At 40.3% G+C, this 27,857-nt stretch overlaps 1 protein-coding gene across 2 annotated transcripts in view; it reads right to left on the bottom strand.

Annotated features, from left to right (window-relative positions):
* zap70 (zeta chain of T cell receptor associated protein kinase 70) overlaps positions 1-27,857 on the bottom strand; it is a 167,554-nt gene that overhangs the window by 69,081 nt on the left and 70,616 nt on the right. For both annotated transcript variants that reach the window (XM_073068124.1, XM_073068123.1), the window contains one exon: positions 15,698-16,225. In XM_073068124.1, coding sequence (XP_072924225.1) covers positions 15,698-16,099 — 402 coding nt within the window. In that variant the 5' untranslated portion in view covers positions 16,100-16,225. The remainder of the gene's footprint in view (positions 1-15,697; positions 16,226-27,857) is intronic.

Here is a 27,857-nt window from a genome sequence, read left to right as displayed (position 1 = left end):
TCCGCCCAGCTCCTTGCACACTTTCCACCTGTGCTGGGCTGAGTATTGAGCTAGCAACCCGGCCTCATTAAAAAAAACAGACAAAATGCTAAAGAAAAATCAAGGTTGCCACCTATGTATCACAAGGCACGGAGAGGAACAACAACTGTAAATGTCCACAAGAAAATGAATCTAGGTTTGTGTATGGTGACACATATGTACTTTGATAATAAATTTACTTTGAACTTTAAGATGAGGAAGGAAAATGAGCATGAAGGAACACCATTGGCAGCAAGGACAATATGTTTTTAAAAAGTATGAATAGACTTTAAGTTGACTTGCCCTTGGAAACAAACTCACTGACAGACCTTTGTGAATTATCTCTGTTAAGGAAATGCCTGCATTCTTGCTTTCTGATTCACCTGTAACACAGTAACAATACTTTGTCACTGTCAGTGAGACTGCCTAATTGATTGGTCACATACTGGGAAGGATATTTTAAAGTTCAAAGTAAATGTATTATCAAAATATATAAACGTTACCATATACTACTTCGAGATTCATTTTCTTGCAGGCAATTACACTGAAGTAAAGAAATAAAATAGAATTTACTATAAATTACACAGAAACAAAGACTGACAAACAACTGATATGCAAAAGAAGACAAATTATGCATATAAAAGAAGTCATAAGAACATGAGTTGTAAAAAGTTCTTGAAAGTGAGCCTGTAGGATGTGGAGTCAGTTCAGAGTTATGGTGAGTGAAGTTATCCATGTCAGTTCAGGTCCCTGATGGTAGACGGGTAATAGCTGTTCCTGAAACTGGTGGTGTGGGACCTAAGGATCTTGTACCTCCTGCCTGAAGGTAGCAGCGAGAAGAGAGCATGGTCCGGATGGCAGGGGTTCCTTGATGATGAATGCTGCTTTCTTGTGATTGTGCTCGTTGTAAAGGTGCTTGGTGGAGGGAGGGCTATGCTAGGGTACACTGGGGTGTATCTACCACTTATTCCTAAATCTGTTACAGGTGCCCGCCTTCTCTGTGAGCTCCTTCTTTGCTCATGGACTCCTGTGTAGTGACATAATATCCTGCTAAGTAAAACACCTTTAAGAAATCTAAAGAATAAAATCAGATTTAAACACATTGGAATGCAATTTTCCTTTTATGATAAGCAGCCTTATTTTGGACATTAAAAGCATAAAACTCCCCAGTACTAATTTTAAAATTGAGCTTTAATTTAGAAGTTATGATTTTGACACAAGATTGATAGATCAGCGACTTCCTAATAAGTTTCCATTGAAGACTGAACCGCGCAGAAACTAGTCTCAAAAAAAGGCAATGCCGCCCTCTCCTGGTAGAGAAGGGAAGTGGTTCAGGTTTGTGAGAAAAACAACTGGATATGTAAAAGGACTACCAAAAGGTCTCGGCCCGATGCTGTTGGCCTGCTGAGTTCCTCCAGCATTCTGTGTGTGTTGCTTGGATTTCCAGCATCTGTAGATTTTCTCTTGTTTGTGGTCGACATGTAAAAGAGTTGCTCAGACGGAATTTATTTATTACTGAACAGTGGTGAGGGTGAAGAGCCTGATGAGTGAGCAAGAAATCCGCTCACAATGGCTCAAGGTCCAATTGCCATATAGAGATAGGACCCACATAGAGAGAGATGGGGCTCATATAGAGATTGGACCCATATAGAAAGAGATTGGGCTCATATAGAGATTGGGCCCATATAGATATTGGACCCATATAGACTCATGCAGAGATTGGACTCATGTAGAGATTGGCCCACTCTTCTTCCTGACTTGGCCACTCCTGTAGACAATCTAAAGGCATGCCAATCCGGAACTTCGACTAAATTGTTGGGTTTTTTTTTGTGTCTGCATGTTATTTTTCTAAAATCGTAACCAATTGTGGTATTTGTCCTATTTGCAGTGCGCTGTGTTCTATGTGCCGTTGGTAACGTGTTTTGCTCCTTGAGCTCAGAGGAAAGCTCTTTTGTTTGACTATTCATTTGTATGGTTGACTGATAATTAAACTTGAACTTGGTTTTCTGCTCTGACCTGCCTTCCACTGTGGACTGGATTCTTCCATCTTCAGTGGGATTACTGAGTTGCTTCAGACCTTGCATCATTAACTTGATGCTTAATGTCACCAAAACCAAGGAGATGATCGTCGATTTCAGACGGTCTCAGCCTGAACACACACCCCTCAGTATCAGCAGCTCCACAGTGGAGAGAGTGGAAAACATCAAGTTCCTTGGGGTTCAGATCTCGGACAATCTCACCTGGTCCAGGAACACCACTGGGATTGTGAAACGAGCCCAGCAGAGATTGCACTTTTTGAGGAAGCTTAAACAAGCATCACTCCCCACTAACATCTTAACTACATTCTACAGAGGAGTGGTTGAGAGTATGCTGACCTTTTACATCACAACCTGGTACTCCAGCTGCAGTGCTGCCGACAAAAAAGCCTTGCAGAGGTGGTTAGGGGAGCAGAGAAGATTATTGGGGTCTCCCTACCTTCTGTCCAAGACCTCTTTCAGAGTCGATGCCTCCAGAAAATACGGTACATCATTAAAGACCCCTCACACCCTCTCCATGAACTGTTTGTTCTTCTGCCATCAGGTAAACGTTACAGGAGCATCAAAACTAAAACCACAAGCCTACTAAACAGCTTCCTCCCACAAGCAGTCAGACTGCTAAATAGCTGCTCTACCTGACTCTGCTTTGGACACTTTTAACTTGCACTGGACACTTATAACTTGTTTTTAGCTGATATGTAGCTGTTGTGTTTTACTATTTATTGTTATGTTTATTATTTAGTGTTGCGTTTGTTATGTTATGATTGCACTGCTCCTGGGAAACGCTGTCTCATTCTGCCCTGCAGAGCTGATGTACGGTTAGAATGACAATAAAGTTTTTGAATCTTGAATCTCGAATCTCATTGGAGCTTTGGCCTTTCCTGTGCCACAGATGATTCTCAAATGGAGAATGGAGTAGAGCCCTCTACCCCACACTCAATGGCAGCAAAACTAAGGAACTGATCTCAGGAAGGGGAAACACACCAGTCCTCTTTGAGGTATCAGCAGCAGACATGGTGAACAGCTTTAAGTTGCTGGGTGTAAAAATCATGGACAATATTTTGATACAATCGATCATGAAGAAGACCATCCAGCGGCTCTATTTCATTAGGAGGTACAGGGGAGTGTAGACCACTACTCAACGATTTAGGAACAGCTTCTTTCCCTCTGCCATCAGATCTCTGAACAGACAATGAACAAATGAACGCTCTCTCATTATTCATCTTTAACACTATTTATGTATTTTGTAACTTGTAGTAATTTTTATATCTTGCACGGTACAGCTACCATAAAACAATAAATGTCATGATATACTTCAGTGATAGTAAATCCGATTCTCATTCTACATTCAGGCTAGCCTGCATTACCCGGAGGCCATTTGATCCTAATGCTCTCATAAATCCAAGTGATTCCAAGGATTGGAGCAAGGTGGGAGGTGTTCATTGTTTGGGATATATGAACCAGTGTAGAGGAGTTCTGAGTACGAAAGCCTGGGAGGCACCCTGGTGCTCTGGATTAACCAATGGTGACAGAGGCAGATATTCATGTGCTTACTGAGGCTAAAGGTGTAGCTGAAGACTGAAAACAAGAAATCAGAAGTTATCTACATTGTTCAGAGTTCATTATTAAGCTTAGGGGCTTGACACCCATCTCTGTAAAAACCAAGTGCTATAGAAATGCCAACAGATGCTCCAAAGGCTTCATCCTTGGGTGAGGAAGGATATTTGATGAGCTACATCATGAAAAACTAAAAGATTAGCCCAGGACAAAGCACTCTGGTGAGCTGCTGTCAGTGGCCTATGTCCCAGTAGGAACGATGGGCTAAAGAAGAAATATTATAGGTATACAAAATTATGGAAGATATAGTTAGGGTGAATGCAAGCTGGCTTTCTCCACTGAGATTGGGTGACACTACAACTAGAGACTAGGGTAATTGTGAGGGGTATATATAGGGTAAATGCAAGCTGGCTTTTCCCACTTCAGTTGGAAGAGACTGGAACTAGAGGTCCTAGGTAAGAGTGAAATGTTTCAGAGGAACATGAGGGGAACTTCTTCACTCAGAGGGTGGTGTGAGTGTAGAAAAGCTGCCAGCAGAAGAGGTGGATGTGGGTTTAATTGCAACATTTAAGAAAAGTTTGGGTAAATACATGGATGGGAGGGGTATGGAGGGCTGTGGTCCAGGTGCAGGTTAATGGCATTAATGGCCAATGTCATGTTTCTATGCTGCTGTGCTCTATGACTCTAAGGTGCCACCTGTCTTGATTTGGTGGTTCTTGCAGTCTGCTTGATTCATGTTATTTCTCTGTACCTCTTATTGTTTCTAGCACACACAGACAAGTTCTTGCGCTCCAGTGGTTTTGAAGATAATAAAGGTATTTGATTACCTAGGGTGTCTGAACAGTTTAAGCCACAGAAACTGACATCAAAGGACACTAGTATAGAACAGTACAGCACAGTACAGACCCTTCAGCCCACAACGTTGTGTCCAGCTTTTAAACAACTCAAAGATCAACCTAACCCATCTAGTCCATGCCAAACTATTCTTACTGACCCAAATCTGAACCATATCCCTTCCATCCATGTACTTATCCAAATGTCTTAAATATTGAAATTAAGCCCACATCCACTACTTGTGCTGGCAGCTCATTCCACCCTCTCACCACCCTGAGTGAAGAAGTTTCCCCTCCCTCATGTTCCCATTAAACATTTCACTTTTCACTCTCAGCCTGTGACCTCTAGTGCTAGTTTCAGCCAACCTCTGTGGAAAATCTTGCTTTCATTTATCTTATCTATACACATCATAATTTTGTAGACTTCTATCAGATCTCCTCTCAGTACTCTACATTCCAGGGAGTATAGTCCTAACCTATTTGACATTTCTCTATAACTTAGGTCCTCAAGTCCTGGCAACATCGTTGCATTCTGCTATTTGTTTACCTTGTACACCTCAAAGCACCTATGTAATGAATTGATTTGTATGGATGCTATGCAAGACAGATTTTTCACTGGACCTTGGTACATGTGACACTAATAAACTAGTTTACCAATCTATACACCCAACCCCAGTGATAGGTTATCAATATCAAGTATTGCTTTGATCCTTACTTTCTCTAAAAATGTTGATTACCCTGCCAGGTATTTCCAGGGCTTTCTGTTTACTAGCGTAGCTGCAGAAGTCTGTCAGGATTACAAATACCTGGGGATACGAATGGACAATAAACTGGACTGGTCAAAGAACACTGAGGCTGTCTACAAGAAGGGTCAGAGCCGTCTCTATTTCCTGAGGAGACTGAAGTCCTTTAACATCTGCCGGACGATGCTGAGGATGTTCTACGAGGCTGTGGTGGCCAGTGCTATCATGTTTGCTGTTGTGTGCTGGGGCAGCAGGCTGAGGGTAGCAGACACCAACAGAATCAACAAACTCATTCGTAAGGCCAGTGATGTTGTGGGGGTGGAACTGGACTCTCTGACGGTGGTGTCTGAAAAGAGGATGCTGTCCAAGTTGGATGCCATCTTGGACAATGTCTCCCATCCACTCCATAATGTACTGGTTAGGCACAGGAGTACATTCAGCCAGAGACTCATTCCACCGAGATATAACACTGAGCGTTATAGGAAGTCATTCCTACCTGTGACCATCAAACTTTACAACTCCTCTCTCGGAGTGTCAGACACCCTGAGCCAATAGGCTGGTCCTGGACTTATTTCCACTTGGCATGATTAACTTATTATTTAATTATTTATGGTTTTATATTGCTATATTTCTTCACTATTCTTGGTTGGTGTGGCTGTAACGAAACCCAATTTCCCTCGGGATCAATAAAGTATGTCTGTCTGTCTGTCTGTCTGAGTAGCTTCTCAGCCACTTTATCAGTGACCTTCTCATTTTAATTTGGTCACTGTTAACTCTGATATTCAGTTCCATTCAGTTACTGAAACTGCACCTATAGCACGAATGTATGTTGCTCACTGGGCACACAGCCAGCATGGATGAGTTAGGCTGAAGGGCCTGTTTCTTTGCTAATTGATTATCACTCTATGAACAATGCCTAGAAGTCCAATTACTTCATAACCTTGGCACAAGATAAGCACCATGCTAAACAAAGGGACTGGCCCTTTTTGATCTTAAACAGCAATCTACTTAAAGAACAGACGAGTATAGAACATAGAACAGTACAGCACAGTACAAGCCTTTTGGCCCATAATGTTGTGCCGACCCTTTAACCCACTCTAAGTTGGATCTAACCCTTCCTTCCTACACAGCCCCGCATTCTTCTATCATCCACGTGCCTATTCAGAAGTCTCTTAATTATCGCTAATATATCTATCTCTACCATTACATGTGGCAAGGCATTCCATGCACCCACCACTCTCTGTGTAAAATAAAAACTCTCTGATATCCCTCCCCATTCTTTCCTCCAATCAGCTTAAAATTATGCTTCCTCATACTAGCCATTTCCAGTCTGTGAAAAGGTCTCTGGTATCCACTCGATCTGTGCCTCTTATCATATTGTACACCTGTATCAAGTCACCTCTCATCTCCTCCACTCCAAAGAGAAAAGCCCTAGCTTGCTCAACCTACCCTCATAAGACATGCTCTCTAACCCAAGCAGCATTACGGTAAATCTTCTCTACGCCATCTCTAAAATTTCCACATCTTTCTTATAATGAAACGACCAGAACCAGATGTTGCCAGGATGATCCTCCAGGGGGAGTCTCAATGTAACTTCAGCTCCAGGTTCCAGACCAGGGGCAGAACACAACAATCAGCAAAATACCGCTCACCTCAGGTTAAGTTTGAAACCTTTGACTCAGACGACAGAAAGTAAACAAAAAAAAATCACATCTATTATGCAAAACTCATCATTTTCAAATAATCCATAAAGATCTGTTGGTTAAAATGATCAAACTAAATTAAAGAGCAACATACAATGCTGGAGGAACTCTGCAGGTCAGGCAGCATCTTTGGAAATGAATAAACAGTCAACATTTTTGGCTGAGACCCTTTATTGGGAATGGAAAGGAAGGGGGGAGATGACAGAATAAGAAGGTGGGGGAGGGGAAGAACAAGTTCAAAGGTGATAGGTGAAGCCAGATGGGTGGAGAAGGGGGAGATGAAGTAAGAAGCTGGGAGATGATAAGTGGAAAAGGGCTGGAGGAGAAGGAATCGATAGGAGAGGAGCAGAGAGGACAATCTTAGAATAGATAATCAGCCCTCTATTTTTGTCACAGAACCAAGGGTTGGAATTGACATCATGATTTCACATCCAGGAAATGGCAAGGTCTCACCAAGTAAAGGAGACGGATATGATAGGGTCTTCTAAGAGACTCCCGGACAGGTAAAAATAGAGCACTATGGGTAACCCCAGTAATTTCTAAGGTAGGGACATGTTCGGCACAACTTTGTGGGCCAAAGGGCCTGTATTGTGCTGTGGGTTTTCTTTGTTTCTATGTTTCTAAAGTGGCAATAACTGAGCAATAACCCACATCATATTTTCCACCTTAGGCTTTGCAAAGCTAGAATGATTCCATCAGCCGACTTTGCCAGGGTCTATAACAACCTGTAGAAATCCCATCTACATGAGGAGTATTTAATGACTTCGGGCACATATTCACTGAGTTTAGACAAATGAGGGGGCATCTCAGTGAAACCTATCACATATTGAAAGGCCCATGTTATGTTTTGTAACTTCAAAACATTAAACCAATTCAAAGGAATATATAGGAGTCCGGGAATGCGGATATAACTTCATGTTTACTTCAAGCGAGGTGCACACTTACCATGTGGTAGCATGATGATATATTGCAATTCACATATTTATACATATAACTCATATTGAATAATTTAAAAAATACTTAATCAACAATATATTTTCAAGATTACTCAAATATTGCTGAAATATTAAACATGCAGCAGCCTAGGCAGAGTGGATGTGGAAAGGATGGTTCCTATAGGGGAGGAGTCTAGGACCAGAGAGCACAATCTCAGAATAGAGGGAACAGAAACAAGGAGGAACTTCTTTAGCCAGAGGGTGGTAACTTGGTGGAATTAATTGTTGCAAACAGGTGTGGAGACAAACTCATTGGGTATATTTAAATTGGAGTTCAATAGGTTCTGGATTAGGCAGGATGTTAAAGGTTAAGGGGAGAAGGAGGAGAATGGGGTTGAGAGGGATAATAAATCAGCCATGATGGAATGGCAGAGCAGACTTGATGGATCGAATTGCCTAATTCTGCTTCTATGTCTTAATGTCCTATGGAAAGTCATAAACTTCAGGACAATTTCTGCAAAATAGATGATGTGAGAATTATACCTTGCCATTCCTTCTTAATTTTTTCTGATATCCCTGGCTGTAATTTCATGATCATATTATAAATGATGGCTACTAAACCCTTCTGGCAAGGATTCAGAGCTAGAATATTTTCTGTAATATCCATTGGACATAACTCTGGAAAAGACTGTAACATATTATTCAAAAAAATTTCTAACTTGCAAGTATCTAAAAGAATGAGTTTTAGGCAAATTATATTTGTTGGACAGCTGTTCAAAGGACATAAAGCTGTTATCTAAAAACAGGTCACGGAAACATGTTATACCTTTTGTTTTCCATAACACAAAGGCTTGGTCCATAAAAGAGGGCTAGAAAAAGAAGTTAGATATAATAGGGCTTGATAAGATAAACTTATTCAAGCCAAAGAATTTACAAAATTGAAACCATATTTGTAATGTATGTTTAACTATAGGATTAGTTATTTGTTTATTCAGTTTAGTTAAAGCAAAAGGAAGCGAAGATCCTAAAATAGAAAACAATGAAAAGTCTTGTACAGATTTATACTCCAAATTTACCCATTGTGGGCAAGGTACTATGACCGATTCTTGGGTCCAAAATATTAAATATCGAATGTTAACTGCCCAGTAGTAAAATCTTAGGTTTAACAAAGCCAAGCCACCTTCCTTCTTAGGCTTCTGTAAATATTTTTTACTTAATCTAGTATTTTTATTCTGCCACACATACGAGGATATTTTGGAGTCAATAATGTCAAAAAAAGATTTAGGAATAAAAATTGGTAATGCTTGAAATAGATATAAAAATTTGGGTAAAACTATCATCTTAATAGCATTAATTCGACCAACCAATGACAAAGATAATGGGGACTATCTGGTAATAAGTTGCTTGACTTAGTCGATTAAAGGTAAAAAGTTAACTTTAAATAAATCTTTATGTTTCTTAGTAAGTTTAATACCCAAATAAGTAAAATTATCTGTAACAACTTTAAATGATAAATGTTTATAGATTGAAACTTGCATATTTAATGGAAATAATTCACTCCATAATAATGGAAAAGAACTTCACTGTCTTGTACCCACAGAGCAGTGGGAGAAAATTTTACAATTAGTTAATTCTTCTTCCATTTGTGCTAAACATGCCCTAATACAATTTAAGGTTGTACATAGGGCTCATATGTCCAAGGACAAACTTGCTCGATTTTATTCTCATGTTAATCCAACCTGTGACAAATGTCATTCTGAAGTCGCTTCATTGACCCACATGTTTTGGTCTTGCCCCTATTTGCAAAATTATTGGAAAGATATTTTTCGTATTACTTCAACAGTTCTGAACATCAAATTGCAACCGCATCCTATTACTGCAATTTTCGGTTTACCAATGGTGGATAATAGTTGATTATCCCCCTCAGCCCAGCAGGTGATTGCATTTGTCACATTAATGGGTAGAAGATCTATCCTATTGAACTGGAAAGAAATTAATCCTCCAACTACATTTCAGTGGTTTTCTCAAACTTTTTTTTGTTCAAGTTTAGAAAAAATTGTAAGTGTTGTCTTCGACCCTTCAGTTAAATTTGAAGAAACTTGGAGACCATTTATTCAATATTTTCACATGAGCTAAACTGAGTTTTCCTAAACCTTATTCTTATCATCTTTAATTATTTGGATAGAGGTGCAGAGTTATTGACACTACTGTGTATATTTGATATAATGCAATGGTCCATGTTGGTTAGGTTAGTTTTTTCTTTGGTTTTTTTGGGGGGTTTTTTGTTTTTTTTCCATTTTCTGTAACCACTATGAGTTTGGGAGGTTATTATATATGGATTATTAACTATTTATATTTATACCTTAACCTATTAATTATGTACTCTCAAGCTACTTGTACTCAATGCTTCATTTATGTTTGCTTAAAATCAATAAAAAGATTTAAAAAGAGAATTATACTTTGCTTCCTATGTACGTATTGCGTCTCATTCTTATTGTTGATCAAACTAGAAGCAGATTAGGTTAGATTGGTTTATTTCATACACACCAGTGTACAATGGAATTCCTAGATTGCATGAAGATCGCAGAATAAACAGAACACATGGTAATGATAAATACTGCGACAAGTGCAAGGCTGTGGAATGCGGCAGAGGCTGCAGCGCAATCTGAGAAAGAATCACGAAAGGGACAACATCGGAATAACAGAGAGAGAGTGTTAAGTCTGGGAACATTACAACACCACCGGGAAGGGAATGTGAAAGAGTTGATCAGTTCGGGGGTCTGCTAGCAATGCAGAAGAAGTGTTGCACTGGGCACATAGATAAGAGATTCTCTGTCTCTAGAAGTTCTTTTGTTTAATAAAGCAATTTATTAATTCATCAGACTAGCATCCCCCCCCCATTACTTATTCACCTCTCATGTTGACAGATTAGTTCCAAGCTTTTATGAACAATAAATCTTGTTTCCTATTTGAAACACAATGGACTAGCTCAGCAGTTCCCAAACTGGTGTTTGCAGACCTCTTGCTCAATGGTATTAATCCATGGCATAAAAAAAGGTTAGGAATCCCCAAATGAGATCTTGTTTTAATCTGTTGTTCACCCTTCAAAGTGCAATTGAACATTAAATTACATTTATGGAATATTTGTTGACAGTGCCAGTCCTCTGAAAGCCGAGCAGAATCATTTGCAGCTTAATGTGAAAAAGACTAAGGAGCTGGTGGTGGACCTGAGGAGGGCTAAGGCACCGGTGACCCCTGTTTCCATCCAAGGGGTCAGTGTGGACATAGTGGAGGATTACAAATACCTGAGGATATGAATTGACAATAAACTGGACTGGTCAAAGAACACTGAGGCTGCCTACAAGAAGGGTCAGAGCCGTCTCTATTTCCTGAGGAGACTGAGGTCCTTCAACATCTGCCGGACGATGCTGAGGATGCTCTACAAGTCTGTGGTGGCCAGTGCTATCATGTTTGCTGTTGTGTGCTGGGGCAGCAGGCTGAGGGTAGCAGACACCAGCAGAATCAACAAACTCATTTGTAAGGCCAGTGATGTTGTGGGGGTGGAACTGGACTCTCTGATGGTGGTGTCTGAAAAGAGGATGCTGTCCAAGTTGCATGCCATCTTGGACAATGACTCCCATCCACTCCATAATGTACTGGTTAGGCACAGGAGTACATTCAGCCAGAGACTCATTCCACCGAGATGTAACACTGAGTGTCATAGGAAGTCATTCCTACCTGTGGCCATCAAACTTTACAACTCCTCTCTCGGAGTGTCAGACACCCTGAGCCAATAGGCTGGTCCTGGACTTAATTCCACTTGGCATGATTAACTTATTGTTATTTAATTATTTATGGTTTTATATTGCTATATTTCTTCACTATTCTTGGTTGGCGCGGCTGTAACGAAACCCAATTTCCCTCGGGATCAATAAAGTATGTCTGTCTGTCTGTCAGTCAGTCAGTCAGTCAGTCAGTCAGTCAGTCAGTCAGTCAGTCTGTCTGTCAGTCAGTCTGTCTGTCAGTCTGTCAGTCAGTCAGTCTGTCTGTCTGTCTGTCTGTCTGTCTGTCAGTCTGTCTGTCAGTCTGTCTGTCAGTCTGTCTGTCTGTCTGTCTGTCTGTCAGTCTGTCTGTCTGTCAGTCTGTCTGTCTGTCTGTCTGTCTGTCTGTCTGTCAGTCAGTCAGTCAGTCAGCCACAGGGCAAAGCTTCATGACTCACATTCCTGTGTTACGCCCGTGGCCCCTCCTTTTTGAGAATGGTAGGATCACTATTGATTCGAGTCAGGAGACCCAGGAAATGAGAGAAAGACATGCAGAATCCACAAAGAGGTTGGAATGTGTCCTGGCCTCCAAAAGGCAGAACCATTGATAACGGCTATTGTCTCTTGGAGACGGACTTGTGTATTGAATCCTGTACGACGCATCGAAGCCCCAGGCAATGAACCGAAGGGGGGGTTGGTGGAGGGATTGCATCATCCCACCCTCATTGACATCTGAGACCCTGTGAGTCAGGATAAAAGAGGGTCTGAGGAACAGCCCCTTCAGACGCACCAGAAGAAATGCTAGAACTCCTGTAACAGCGTAACAGCGAAAGCCAGTGGAACCAGCCCACGTGCATTCTCTTCCACTTGCCTCGGAATTGGTGGGTCTTGCCACGGAAGCACGGCTTTAGCTAACCTCGAAGGGGAAATCAGTCCCCCAACGATTCTCGAAGGATTGACATCATAAAAGGAATGGGCAAGTTAAACCTCCGTCTTTCTCTCCAACCAAAATGGCTGCAGCCTACAGCTTGACTGAACTAAAGTGACTGTTATATTTCCATCGGACAATACATTATCCCCTAGACAGCGATAGAGCTATTTCTTATTGATTAGTATTATACCCGCGCTTTTTAGATTTAGTATTGACGACATATATTATCTGTGTGTTTGCATTGATATTATTTTTGTGTATTTTTATCAATAAATACTGTTAAAAATAGTACCATCAGACTTCAACGGACCTCTCTATCTTTGCTGGTAAGTGACCCAGTTACGGGGTATGTAACACCTGCCTTCCTTCTTATCCACAACTCTCTCATAATACCAGCATCACAATGAATTATAAATTGTATTTTTATTGATCAAAGTTCAAAGCTCTAATTTATTTGATCGATATGCTATGATTTATTATCATAGTAAATATATAATTACTACCTCGAGAGTCATCTTCTTGCAGGTATTTACAGGAGAGTAAAGAAATGCAATAGAGTTTACAAAGAAAAGCTCTACATAAAGACTGACATCCAGTGTGCAAAAAGGAAATAAATTATGCAAATAAAAATAATCCTGAGAACATGAGTTGTAGAGTCTATAGGTTTTGGAATCGGTTCAGAGTTGAGGTGAGTGAAGTTATCAACATTGCCTGATGTCTGAGGGGTAATAACTGTTCCTGAATCTGGTGGTGTGGGACAAAGAGTGCATGGCCTGGATGGTGGGGTGGGGGTGGGGGGGGAACTGTGGCAGCACTCCATGTATATGTGCTCAGCGATGGAGAGGGGTCTGGCTATGATGCACTGGGCGGTATCCATCACTTTCTGTAGCCTTTTCTGTTCCTAGACATGTGATGCAATGAGATACTCTACACTTGGCACCTATAGAAGTTTGTCAAGGTTTTTGGTGACGTGCTGAATCTACTCCGCAAAAGGGACTCTGAATCTCTCTTTCCAATGCTGTATTCACAGATCACACTGCTCAGCACCCTTCACTGCCTTGTCCACGGTTACCAGCATCAAATCTGGAAGATGTGCTGTATCTCACTGCTCTGAGGCATCCTGGAATCATGTGACATGACCCTGGGCAACTCTATAGCTGTGATTGGTTCAGAGGCTGAGAGACACAGCCAGAGATGTTTAATGTTATACTCTGGGCCAGAGGAGTGGGTGTGCACTGCTTGGATGCTTAAGCTTCCCTGTCTTAAGCTTTTCAGCCCAGCCCCAACACCAGCATTGATCACAATTGTCAGCTGACATCCTTCGCCACCCCCCACCCCACAACTATTTCCCCTCCCCTCCGTGTCCCCAACTTCTGTGCTTATATGACTGCTACTGAGTGCCCAAACACACCCACTCTCACCATAAGACCATAAGACATAGGAGCAAAATTAGGCTATTCAGCCCATCAAGTCTGCTCTGTCATTTGATGACAGCTAATTTATTTTCCTTCTCAACCCCATTTTCCTGCCTTCTCCCCATAACCTTTGTCAACCTGACTACTCAAGAGCTTATCAACCTCCATTTTAAATATACTCAATGACTTCCAAAATATACCCCAATGAATTCCACAGATTCAATGCCCTCTGGCTTCTACTATTCCTCCTCGTCCTTCTATTCTGAGGCTGTGCCATCTGATCCTAGACTCTCCCACTACTGGAAATATCCTCTCTACGTTCATTCTAACAAGGCCTTTCAATATCCAGTACTGATTTCCAGGATGGTCATTCCCAGCACATTCCCACCATTGAGAGCATCCTGAGCAGCTGCATCACTGCCTGTTTCGGAAATTGTACCACCCTGGATCACAAGACCCTGCAGTGGATAGTGAGGTCAGCTGAGAAGATCATCGGGGTCTCTCTTTCCACTATTACGGACATTTACACTACACGCTGCATCCGCAAAGCAAACAGCATTATGAAAGACCCCACGCACCCCTCACACAAACTCTTCTCTCTCCTGCCATCTGGGAAAAGGCACCAAAGCATTCAGGCTCTCACAACCAGACTATGTAACAGTTTCTTCCCCCAAGCTATCAGACTCCTCAATACCCAGAGCCTGGACTGACACCTTACTGCCCTATTGTCCTGTTTATTATTTATTGTAATGCCTGCACTGTTTTGTACACTTTATGCAGTCCTAGGTAGGTCTGTAGTCTAGTGTAGTTTTTATTTCTGTGTTGTTTTTTACGTAGTTCAGTCTAGTTTTTGTACTGTGTCATGTAACACCATGGTCCTAAAAAACGTTGTCTCATTTTTACTGTGTACTGTACCAGCAGTTATGGTCGAAATGACAATAAAAGTGACTTGACTTGACTTGACTTATTCCTCACAATGAGCCTTTTTCAGTTAATGTCAGCTTGTAAGATTTGATCCATTTATTAAAACCTTTAAAATGTCAAAACTACTGTGATTAGTTTACTCATTACTTCTTAGACCAATGCCATTAATATTTACTACAATCACCTAACAGCCATTGGGAACAATTTTCTATTTATGCACCTAACTTTAGAATCATAGAAATATACAGCACAGAAATGGTCCCTCATGACCCAACTGATCCATATTTACCTAGGAGTACCTCTGCATTACTCCCATTTGCCCACTTTAGGTCCCTCTATGCCTTTCCCGTCCAAATGCCTTTTTGATGTAGTAATTGTATCTGCCTCAACATCCTCCCTTAATTTTATTTAATTTATTTATTTTATTTCTAAATGCAGAGCAGAACAGGCCGTACTGTCCAGCAACCCACCTATTTAACCCTGGACAATTTACAATGAACCTATTCAATTAACCTATTCTGGTACGTCTTTGGACTGTGGGAGAAAACTGGAGCACCCAGAGGAAACCCACGCAATCATAGGGAGAACATACAAGCTCTTTATAGGTGGCATTGGAGTTGAATTTCAAGCTGCAATAGCATCATGTTAACCGTTACTCTGTCATGGCACCCCACTTAATTTATTTACTGTAAATTTAACGTAATTACTGTATGACATTCCTAGCTACTAGTCTTTGTTTAACTAGAATTACATTTTAAAACTGAAATGATATAAGTTAAAAAGTACTGAGTTGGCTTGTTTCTCTAATGAGCTGACTCTTCAATATTAATTCAGTGCTTACCTCCAGGTTCCATGTCTGCCGTGCATACTCGCGTAACATGTTTTCTCTGATGCTGTCGAATACGCCAGGCCTGGGATCGACACCAGGGGGTCGAAGGCAAGGCTTACGAAGTACGAAGCACAGTCCGTCGGCGTCCTTTGAGTAATATTCACACAGCTCTTCAGGACCGCAGTGAGACTTGCCACCAGCAATGGCATAAGTCCCGTTCAACTGCCGTTCAATTGTGTAATGGTGAGTCTTTTGATCAAAGACGACTGATAAGACGTAGCCTCCAAGGCTACGCAGGCACACGCGTAACAGAAAGAGCCCGTCAGTCATCCCTCCCAGCCGTAGGAACTCATCAGCCTCTAATCGGGAAATGCTGCCGTAGAAGAACGGAAGATGAAAAGCAGCGTCACGCATGGTCACTGCTGGTGGCCTTCCCTCGGATCAGTACCTGTTTCTTCCCTCCGATCAGTACCTGTTTCTTCCCTCCGATCAGTACCTGTTTCTTCCCCGGATCAGTACCTGTTTCTTCCCTTCTTGTACCTAAACGACAACAAAACATTCAGCGTACTGATTAGTTTGACAAAGGAAAATTGTGACAATTGGATTTCTTTTGTAAAAATACACATGCTGTGAAAATGATTTTGACAACTAAAAAACCAAATTGTTGTGTGTACAATTACAGTGGGGCAAAGATACAATGAGAAACTTGCTTGCAGCAACATCACAGGCAACATACAGAATATAAACTAATCACAAACAATTTGGTAAGTAGCCATTGCTTAATCAATATCAAAATCACCAATCCCCTGATCTCTTCTGTATTCCTCGTTTATTTAATCATCAGAGAACACCTGCAGAACACAGTGACTCTGCCCAAGCTATGACCATAAATCCTTCAGCCCGAAGATGTCCAAAGTCAGGAGCAGAAAGCCCATTGTCTGTCAGAACATCTGATGCCAGTAACCGCAACCCCAAGCGATGACAGAGAAACTGGAAAAAGTAACTTAAAAATTGTCAGAATTTCATGCTCTTCCCTCCGTCCTGTTAATAATGCCGAACCTCACTGCAACCTACAGATATTACCGCCACTCTTAATCCTGAATGTTAATTTAGTGGAATAGAAACTGGGAATAAAATGTAGGAATCAAATGTTATCTTTCAGCAGCTGAGTGACAAACATCTGAGGCTTTGGCTGCTATGGCCACTAGTTGTTAAGGCTGAACGTTTATTTGCCAGGACCCTTCCAGCAACAATCAGAGCCATCTTGACCATACGACATATAAAAAGAATTCAGCTATTCAGCCCATCGAGTCTGCTCTGCCACTCCATCATAGCTGATTTATTACCCCCCCTCAACTGTATTCTCCTGGCTTCTCCCCGTAACCTTTGATGCCCTGACTAATCAGGAACCTATCAACCTCCACTTTAAATATACCCAATGACTTGGCCTCTGCAGCCATTTGTGGCAATGATTTCCACAGGTTCACCACCCTCTGGCTAAAGAAATTCCTCCTCGTCTCTGTTCTAAAGGGACCTCCCTCTATTCTGAGGCTTCCCCACTACGTCCTCCCCATATCTACTCAACCTAGGCCTTTCAATATTTGATAGGTTTCAATAAGATCCCCCTCATACTTCTAAACCCCAGCAAGTACTGCTCCAGAGTCCTCAAATGCTCCATGAACATTAACCCTTTCATTTCCAGGATCATTCTCGTGAACCTCCTCTGGACCTTCATATCCTTTCTTAGATAAGGGCCCCTCAACTGTTCATCATACTCCAAGTGCAGTCTGAACAATATCTTATAAATTCAAAGTTCAATGTAGATTTATTATCAATATATGTATAAATTCTACAACGTTGAGATTCATCTCCTTACGGGCAGCCACAAAACAAAGAAACCCAAAAGAACCCATTAAAAAAAAATCAAACATCCATGCTGCAAAGAGAGGGAAAAAATGGTACAAACAATAAAAGTGAGTAAATGGCATTTTGAACAAAAATCCTCAGACACAAAGCTCAGAGGAGGCCCACAGCCTCAGCTTCAGTTGAGCACATAGCGCTGTAAACATCGCGGAGCTCACAGACACGAAGCCCAGAGGAGATGGAGCAGGCCCACAGCAGAGTAAATGTCATGGAGCAGTGGGGCAGAACCAGCCCAACCCTGGTCTCTGGTCCCAACATCTGACCTTTCAATTATTCTGGGCTGGCATTTAAAGGCTCAGCATTATATCTTTGCTTTTGTATTCTAGTCCTTTTCGGAATATATTTCAATTTCATTGAAATTCAATTATATTTCATTATCAATTCTTGCTGAAGAGAATTTTATTTTATATATCAAAATAAACTTTATTTATAATAAAAACTGTTTTCAAAAATAAACCACACAATGATTTTTCATTCTTACATTCATAGTTAATGCTTTAAGTGCTGTTCTATTGGTAACTGATGCTCTCCATACTAAGTCAGCCAACACCTAAAGTGTTTTTATCGAGAGCAGCAAGCATGTGGCTTCACAAGAAATGCAGAGTGTAAGTTGCCTCTGCCTGTATGTATGCCTCATTTAGGAGAATGTGGCCATTTTGTGGAACACGTTGGTGGTGTGTCTGTTATTTTTCACACATCAAGTACCAGTTTGATTTTCATTTCCTTCTTTATGCTAATTTTCATGGCTGCCTAAGCTTTTCCATGTTTAATTGCAATGATTTTATTTCTTAACAGCTAAGCTCCTTCAATGTTTAAATATGAGATGCAAATATTATCTCTAAGTTAAAGGGTTCTGTCAAAATGCAGCAATTACTTGTGTTGCACCTGCATTTTGTGAACTAACTTAGTTCAACCGCATGAGAGTAAGGCAGTGAACTTGTTGTTATTTCCTGTGTTTTGACTTCCTGCAGCTTGTTCAGAAGTCGGTTGTTTGATAACTCCTTTCCCATTACAAAATGCACTTGAGATCTCTTGACACATCATTTGACAGTTTTGAGTAAAGCTACCTTTATTTGGTTCTACTATACTTAATATTTGAACTTGCTATTGACTAGTTGCATCACAGCCTGGTATGGAAGCACCAATGTCCTTGAACAGAAAATCCTAGAAAAAGTAGGAGATATGGTCCAATCTATCATGGGTAAACCCCTTCCCAGCAATGAGCACATCTATATGGAACGCTGTCGCAGGAAAGCAGCATCTATCATTAAGGACCTCCATCACCCAGGTCATTCTCTCCTCTCACTGCCACCATTGGGAAGTAGGTACAGGAGCCTTAGGACCACGACACTAGGTTCAGGAACAGTTATTACTCCTCAGCCATCAGGCTCTTGAACTAGTGGGGTTAACTTCACTTGCCCATCTCTAAACTGTTCCCACAATCCTATGAACTCACTTTCAAGGACTCTTCATCTCATGTTCTTGGTATTTATTGCTTATTTATTTATTATTATTATTTTGGTTTTTTGTTGTTTCTTTATATTTACTGTGAATGCTCGGAAGAAAATGAACATGGTGACATTTACAGTATGTCACATTTGCTTACTATTTAATTCATTAAATAGGCAACAAAAGATTAACACATAAAACTGTTCCTCGCTCAAAGAGACTCAATACAAGACTATGCTTGATTATTTTAGCAGAATTATTTTCCTCGCTTTTCCTGCTCCCAACTCAACAGGCACAGCGATTGGTTATAATTTCTAAGAAGATTTTTGGGTTATAGGGAAGGTTGAATAGGTTAGGACTTTATCCCCTGGACCATAGGAAAAGGAGGGGAAATTTGATAGAGGTATACAAACTTATGAGGATTATAGATAGGGTAACTGCAAGCAGTCTTTTTCCACTGAGGTTGTATGAGATGAGAACTAGAAGTCATGGGTGAAACGTGAGAACAAGTGGTCATGGGTAAAAGGTCAAATATTTAAGGGGAACCTTCTTCACTCAGAGTGGTGCAAGTGTGCAATGAGCTGCCAATAGAATTGGGGGATGGGGGTTCAATTTCAACATTTAAGAAAAGTTTGGGTAATACATGAATGGGAGGTCTAGGTGTGGGATGATGGGATTGGGCCGAATAACAGTTCAGCACAGACTAGAGGGCACAAAGGGTTTGGTTCTATACTATTTATTCTGTTCATTCTTTCCTTCACAGCTGCTCTCCCTCCCAGAAAGATCATGGCTAACCTTAAACACAAGAGATTCTGCAGATGCTGGAAATCCACCAGAACACATACAAAATACTGGGGGAACTCAGCAAGTCAAGCAGCTTCTATGGAGGACAATAACCAGTCGATATTTCGGGAAGAGTCCTGACGAAGGTTCGGGTCTTTAATTACGTCAGCTGCTTTACTGAGGCAGCAAGTATAGACAGAGTCCATAGAGGGGAGGCTGGTTCTTGTGATGTGCTGAGCTGTGGCCAAAACTCTGCAGATTCTTGTGGTCATATGCAGAACATTTACCATACCAAACTGTGATGCATCCAGATAAGCTACTTATTGTGCTGCATTGGTAAAGCTCGGTGGTCAGTACAATTCTTGTCATGGGGTATAGAACAAGATTCTGCCAACTACGGCTCTCAGTTAGTGTGTTGGGCAAGTTGCAAGGCTTCCTGTGAAAGACAGTATTGGAACATACAAACATTTTCACTTCTTCCAAAACATTCCACGTGTTTTTCCAGTTAAGGCTATGTAGACCCCTTATGACATAGTCTTGTCGGTGGTCCTGTTTATCTTACAGTTTAGATTATGGCATCGGCTACTGCTTACAGTTTGTAAACCTTGTGGTCTGTGTACCTTATGGACTGTGTACCATAATGGCGTGTGTATCTTATGGTAATCTTGCTCGTACAGGAATATGTGTTATCTGCCATGTGCCTAGAACTTGTGTCTTGGGGTGGGATCAGGGGAAGATCCACTGTTTTTGGCACTTCTGTGGCTGAAGCAGATCCTAATGAGGTTCAGGAGCTTTGAAGTGAGCTAGAATGATCAACTGATGTTAATCATTAATTTGGGATGTGAGATAAACTAGCACACAACTCCCATTCTTTTGGGTCTGGTGTATTGATTGAGAGGTTTTTCGGAAGTCAGAAGTGAGGCATAAAACTTCGTGGTTACAGCTGTTTTATTGAGTGTTACAAGAACAAAGAAAAAAAACTTGTGGTTATCTCATACTCAGACTAGAGATAACAACTTTTTAGTGACAATAATTAACCTATAAAATAGCCAGATTCAAGTGATGTGACACCTGCATCAGAAAAACTCTTAGAAAAGACAGAATTGACTATACCACAATTACTAGAAAATTACTAAATAATTACATGTATATAGATTATTACATAAAAATGACAAGCAAGGATAGGAAAGTTAAACTACAAGGAAAATACTGAGGATTCCAGTTAATTTGGACGTCAGTTATTTAGAGCAGCCATTTATTTGTGACAACTCTAAAGGACAAGAGCTAAATAGAGAAAATAGCCAGATTCCCTTTGTTTATTTGGGACATTATGCCACTTATTTGAGATAGCAGACAGTTGCTGAACAGTTTCTAACTAGCATTAGTTGCATGCATTTGTGTGGTCGTTGGACACTACACCGTGCTTAGAACAAATAGCTTTTAAATAGCAACAGTTGCATGTAGTTTGTGATGTTTCTGTTTAAAAAGCAGAGATATTTATCACTGACGGTTGGTGAGAATTAAACAGTAAGGCAATTTGGAACTGTTTTGCTCACTGGGGTTTCAAGCGTTCAAGCTTAGAGCTGCCAGAATCAGCTGGATATGGAAATTAAACAATTTCATTCCTTCAATAAGTTAAGAATTACAAAGATTTTAAAGGTATCAACAATCATCTTGAATGTTATAATGAAATGAAGATTTGGAGGATGAAATAGCCAACAGCATTGTATGAAGGCAGTCCATTATCTGCACTAGGTGTCTACACTGATTTTGTTCATTTATAATCAATCAAACGGACATGGCAAATGAATTCTTCCATTGATACTTATTAGGAACTAATACATGGTTTTATAGTACTGTAGTCGCATTGATAGTGTTCAAATTGGTTCTGTATTTCATTTAAATGCCTAAATTGTTACTCAGTTAAATGGGTGTTTATTTTTTTATACCTTTTAAACTTCAGCTAATTGCAACAGTCACTTAATTGGGCCAAAATGTATTGGTCCTGATGTGTCCTAATTAACAGGAATCCACTATACAAGAAAAGAATAGCAGTTCTACACCTAATCCAACACATTGCATGATGCAAGTATTGTCAGGCTCAAGAGAACAGAGGTAGTGTTTCTCTGAGATTCCATTTCCCTTTTCAAAGAATCAGGCTTTCTATCACCTATAAGCCTTGGAAATACAAACACATCCTTCTTAAGATGAATCCTAAGTCAAAAGCAAGTTTGATAGGTTGCATGTTATGGTATTTACATACCCATTAATTGCCCACTATACAAAAAGGGAAAGTAAGATGTGCCATAATTTCCTTCAAGTTGAGTTAACGGTAAAAAAATACTGTGAAAAGCATTCTAATTAGTTTCATCACCATCTGGTATAGGGGCCACCGCAAAGGTTCAGAAAAAGCTGCAGCAAGTTGTAAACTCAGCCAGCTCCATTACGTGCACTGATCTTCCAGCATCATCAACACCTTCAAAAGGCGATGCCTCAAAATGCATCCATCATTCAGAACCCACATCACCCAGGACATGCCCTCTTCCCACTGCTACCATCAAGGAGGAGATACAGGAGACTGAAAACACACACTCAATGTTTTAGGAACAGCTTCTCCTCCTCCACTATCACATTTCTGAATGAGCCCATGAACACTATCTTACTACCTTTTGCTCTCTTTTTAGTTATGGCACCACTCAGTTAGATTTTCAATCTCCCTCCTATATGCTGTTTCATTACCATCTTTGATTCGGCCTATGACAGTGGTATAATCAGCAAACTTGAATATGGTATTAGAGCTGTGCTGAGCCACACAGTCATAAGTATAAGGCGAGTAGAGCAGGAGGTTATGCATGCAGCCTTGTGGTGCACCTGTGCTGGTGGAGATTGTGCAGAAGATGTGGTTGCCAATCTGAACTGACTAGAGTCTGCAAGTGAGGAAATCGAGGATTCAATTGCACAAGTAGATATTGAGGCCAAGTTCTTGAAGCTTATTGGTTAGTTTTGAGGAGACAGTCCAGAGGTTATGGGAACAGTTCAGTGATAGGGAGTAAAGTTGAGTGAAGTTATCCACTCTCATTCAAGAGCCTGATTACTGAGGGATAATAACTGTTTCTGAACCTATTTGCAAACTATTATCCTTGAAGTTTAACAAGTCCAATGAAATTAATATACTCTGAGTTGTGACAACTTGACATATGTAAAGAACAGCAAAATTTGGGTTCAAATTGGTTCCCAAAGAGAAACTAACTAAGCATTAGAAGATGATGGTTATAGAGAACTGCTCTGAATTTATTTTTGAACACAAGAGATTCTGCAAATGTTGAAATCCAGAGCAACGCACACAAAATGCTGGAGGAACTCAGCAGGTCAGGCAGCAGCTATAGAAATCAATAAACAGCAGACATTTCAGGCCGAGACCCTTCACCAGGACTAGAAATTAAGGGGGAAGACCATTTACTACCTCTCCTGGTCATGCACCTCTTTTGTGGTGGGTTGGTGTAAATGAGGACTACTTGGTAGCTCAAGGGGCTACCTGGATGTTAGGATAGGGAGAGAGGAAGGCAAGACTTCCACTTTGAATGAAGTTCTTTGTTTCCACAACAGTCAACAGTTTAACTGACATCGGCTTTGCGCTTTCAGCTTTTTTATAAATGGTCCGGATTCTCAAGGCTGAACCATTTGAACTCATGTTCATAATTAGTACATGGTTTTGGATTTCCTGTATCACACAAGCACTACCACAAGCTGCTTCAATTAAAATTTTCAAGTTCAAATTTATTGTCATCTGACTCTATATATATATATATATATATATACATATACAACCAAACAAAACAACATTCCCCTTGACCATGGTGCACCCACAAAACATATATCACACACAGCACATAAAACAAAATACCACCAGAAATAAGTTAATAAACAGTCGATGTTTCGGGCCGAGCCCCTTCATCAGGATTCATTTTTCATTGCTCAAGCAAAGAATCAGTATGGGTGAATGTAGCAACATTCTGCGCTGAAGGGCCTGTATGTGCTGTAAAGTTCTATAATCTATGAATGATCCTCTTTGTTCCCTGATTCCTTTTACTAAGAGAATACAGATGAGGTTAAAACCAAGTCTCCCACAAGTAAAATATTTCCTATTTTTCACATGTTGAATTTAACAAACAATATTTTCAGTTAAATTAATTTTATTATGATAATACTTCAGGAAAATGTAGAAATTGGAAACTCCACCCAACCATTACAGTCCTTTTGCGGGGATTTAAAGCAGGTAAGAGGACTCTCAAGCTAATTCTTTAATGCATTTTTTTTAGATTTCGGTTTTGTTAAATACTATTTTGTTCTATTACAGGAAAGAGTAATAAGGGATTAATTGTAGTATTAAGTTTGTTTCTGAAAATTACAACAATTATCATTTATGTAACTGCTTTAGTATAAAAGAAGTCCAAAGTACTTAAGGAAACAGCCATTACGCCAGGAGGGGATGTGGTTAAGGGGGGTGACTCAGCTGAAGACATGAGCTTTGAGAAGTTTTCCAAACATTGAACTAAGAGAACAGAAGCAGTAGAACCCAGTAAAACATAGTGCAACCATTTGCCAAACAATGAGTTTACAGTAGACTATTCAATAATGCCATTTTTATATGCACTTCATGTGCCAGCTGCTGTGTGTAAAATCTTCCAGAGTAACACCATTGACAAGAATCCAATCAGTCTCTTTGTGGATATTGCACTGTGGGTGGCTGCTTCCAGTAAACAGAATAAGAAGGAATTGACTAAAGCTCACGAATGAGCCAATTGAAGCAACACGCACAAACTGCTGGAGGAACTCGACAGGTCAGGCAGTATCTATGGAAATGAATAAACAGTCAATGTTTCAGGCCGAGACCGTTCATCAAGACTGGAAATACTTTTTCATTCCAGTACTGGACTGGAATCATGAGCAACACGCACAAAATGCTGGAGGAACTCAGCAGGCCAGGCAACATCTACCGAAAAGAGTAAACAGTCGATGTTTTGGTCTGAGACCCTTCATCAGGACACTAAATAACATATCTCGCTAATTAATTAGATGTTACAAGATGAGATGCAGTACAATTTAATTTGGCTGCTTGAATTTTTTTTAAAGTCTGGTCTTCCCCAACCAACCCCTCCACGAACTAATATCAGAAAGGATGTATTTACTAGTCAATGCATGAAACTTGATTATTTTTGATGCATGGACATGGTTCTTGATATTTATTCTAAATCAGAGGGTCCCAACCTTTTTCTTTAATGCCATGGACTGATATCATTAAGCAAGGGGCCTGTGGACCCCAGGTTGGGAACCCCTGTAAATTGTCCATACAACAAATGAATCTTCAGTAACTGAAAGAAGTACTAATGTCAGATATTGTTAGGCTGTATGGCCAGGAAAGTACAAAGTTCCTTTTCACAAATACACCAACTAAGTGTGACCAAATGACTTCTTTCATTTTACTTTTTTGCGCATTCTTGAAATCTGAAATTCTCTATTTAGCACTAAGAAGTTTAAGCTCAAAATAAATTTATTACCAAAGTATATATACAGTTTGTCACCAAACTCTATCCTGAGATTCATTTTCTTCCAGGCATTCACAATAGAACAAAGAAATACAATAGAATCAATTAAAAACTGCACCAAGCAAAGACTGACAAGTGGACTCTCCTGTTTCTCAACTATTAGAATTATGTACAGTGACTATTCCTAAAACTTAATGCTGACTGAGAGCTTGTATCTCTTCAATTTATCTATGAATATCCGTGTTTAGCAAAACATCTGCAAACTATTTGCTCAAGAATTCCAGAGACTCCCATGTGGTGTATTAGTAGGTTCTAAGTTCACAAAAGCAATCTTCAACTCAACAGCTTACTTTATTCTGCAAAGTCTCCAATTAAAACTCAGTACCGAAAATTTCAAAATACTGAATCCAGACTTTCATACTTACTGTCAAAATGACAATGGCTCTTTTCATATGAATTTTCATTTGAACTTGATGTAGCCAATATAAATATGAAATGGTGGATAGAAATAGCCCAAAGGTGTCACATGCTAGAGAATGCAGACCAGAAAGAAGGAACAACATCTTACTCACAGACTTATGTATAACTTACTATTATAGAGGCGTAGCTGAAGAAAGCTACCTTACTTATCGTGTCGGAACGCTGTTGGTTTGAACATTTTAAATTAGTCCCAGTGCCTAGTCTTTAGTTCTCTATTTCAGTCACTTCAAATGTTCCTTCAGTTTCCATTTCAAGATACAATGATTTCTACTTTGTACATTTACAGTGTCAACGTATGCTCAGTGGCCACTTTATTAGGCACACATGTACACCTGTTTGTTAATGAATGTATCTAATTAGGCAATCATGCGGCAGAAACTCAATGCATAACAGCATGCCGTCATGGTCAAGAGATCCAGTTGTTTTTCAGACCAAACATCAGAATGGAGAAGAAGTGACTTTGACTTTGACTGTGGAATGATTGTTGGTGTCAGACTTAGTGGTTTGAGTATCTCAGAAACTGAAGATCTCCTAGGATTTTCACACACAACAGTCTCTAGAGTTTATAGAGAATGGTGTAAAAAACAAAAAGACATCCAGTGAGCAGCAGTTCTCTGGGATAGAGCAGAACGGCCAGACTGGTTCAAGCTGACAGGAAGGCAACAGTAACTCATATAACTACATGTTACAAAAGTGGGTGCAGAAGAACATCTCTGAACAAACAACTCGTCGAACTTTGAAGTGGATGGTCTAGAGCAGCAGAAGACCATGAACATAAATTCAGTAGCCACTTTATTAAGTACAGAAGGTACCCAATGTGGTGGCTACTAAGTGAATTTTTTACTTTACTGTTTTGGAGAAGAAGTAGAGTTGGTGTACATTTGGCTGTGAATGTTTGCAGAACATTTCCCATTCCACTTTGGAACTTCAGAAGTTCAGTGGAAAGTATATCTGTGCACTGAATAACATACAAAATGTGGAGGAACTCAGCAGGTCAGGCAGCATCTATGAAGAGGAATAGGGAGTCAATCTTTCGGACTGAGACCTTTCAGCAAGGCTGATGTTCAAGGAAAGATAAGATTTAGAAAACCCATCATGCTGAATTTAAACATCAACAATCCCATTCCCATTCCCATACCGCTTGGCCCACTGAGTTCTCCCAGATTTCAGCATCTGCAGTCTTTTGTTTCTCCATGATGCCCATTGTTTGGTCTAAGAATTGGTTCAAATACGGCAACCTACATACACATTTTGGTATGAATTTGGTATGAAGACAATATTGAGAGCATCCTGATGGGCTGCATCACTGCCTGGTAAGGGAACTGTACTTCCCTCAATCACAGGACTCTGCAGAGAGTAGTGCAGATAGCCCAGTGCAACTGTAGATGTGAACTTCCCAGTATTCAGGACATTAACAAAACCAAGTGTGCAAAGAGGGCCAGAAGGATCACCGGGGACCCGAGTCACCCCAACCACAAACTGTTCCAGCTGCTACCATCCAGGAAACGGTACCGCAGCATAAAAGCCAGGACCAACAGGCTCTTGGACAGCTTCTTCCACCAGGCCATCAGACTGATTAATTCATGCTGATACAGCTGTATTTCTATGCTATATTGACTGTCCTGTTGTACATACTATTTACTATAAATTACACATTGCACATTTAGACCGAGGCATAACGTGAAGACTTTTACTCATCATGTGTATGAAAGGTGTAAGTAATAATGTCAATTCAATTCAAATTCAATTCATTTGCAGTGCAACAAATTATTTGGATAGAATTTTCAAGATATGCCAAGTCAAGTTTCATAGAGTGTGGTGTTACTTCGCTGTTAATGATGTCAAGCCAAAGATGAAATAATGTACATATTGTCATCTCTTAACCTTTCACAGTTCAGCACATATTCAGCAGAAAAGTGATAACACCGCCATTTGTAGTGGGATCACCTATTCTTTCCATACCACCAGCTCTGACTCTCAATCAATCAAGT

This window comes from Hemitrygon akajei, chromosome 16 (assembly GCF_048418815.1).
Source record: "Hemitrygon akajei chromosome 16, sHemAka1.3, whole genome shotgun sequence".
Lineage (NCBI taxonomy): Eukaryota > Metazoa > Chordata > Chondrichthyes > Myliobatiformes > Dasyatidae > Hemitrygon > Hemitrygon akajei.
Note: the sequence above shows the minus strand (reverse complement) of the source record. Positions and strands in the feature narration are given on the sequence as shown.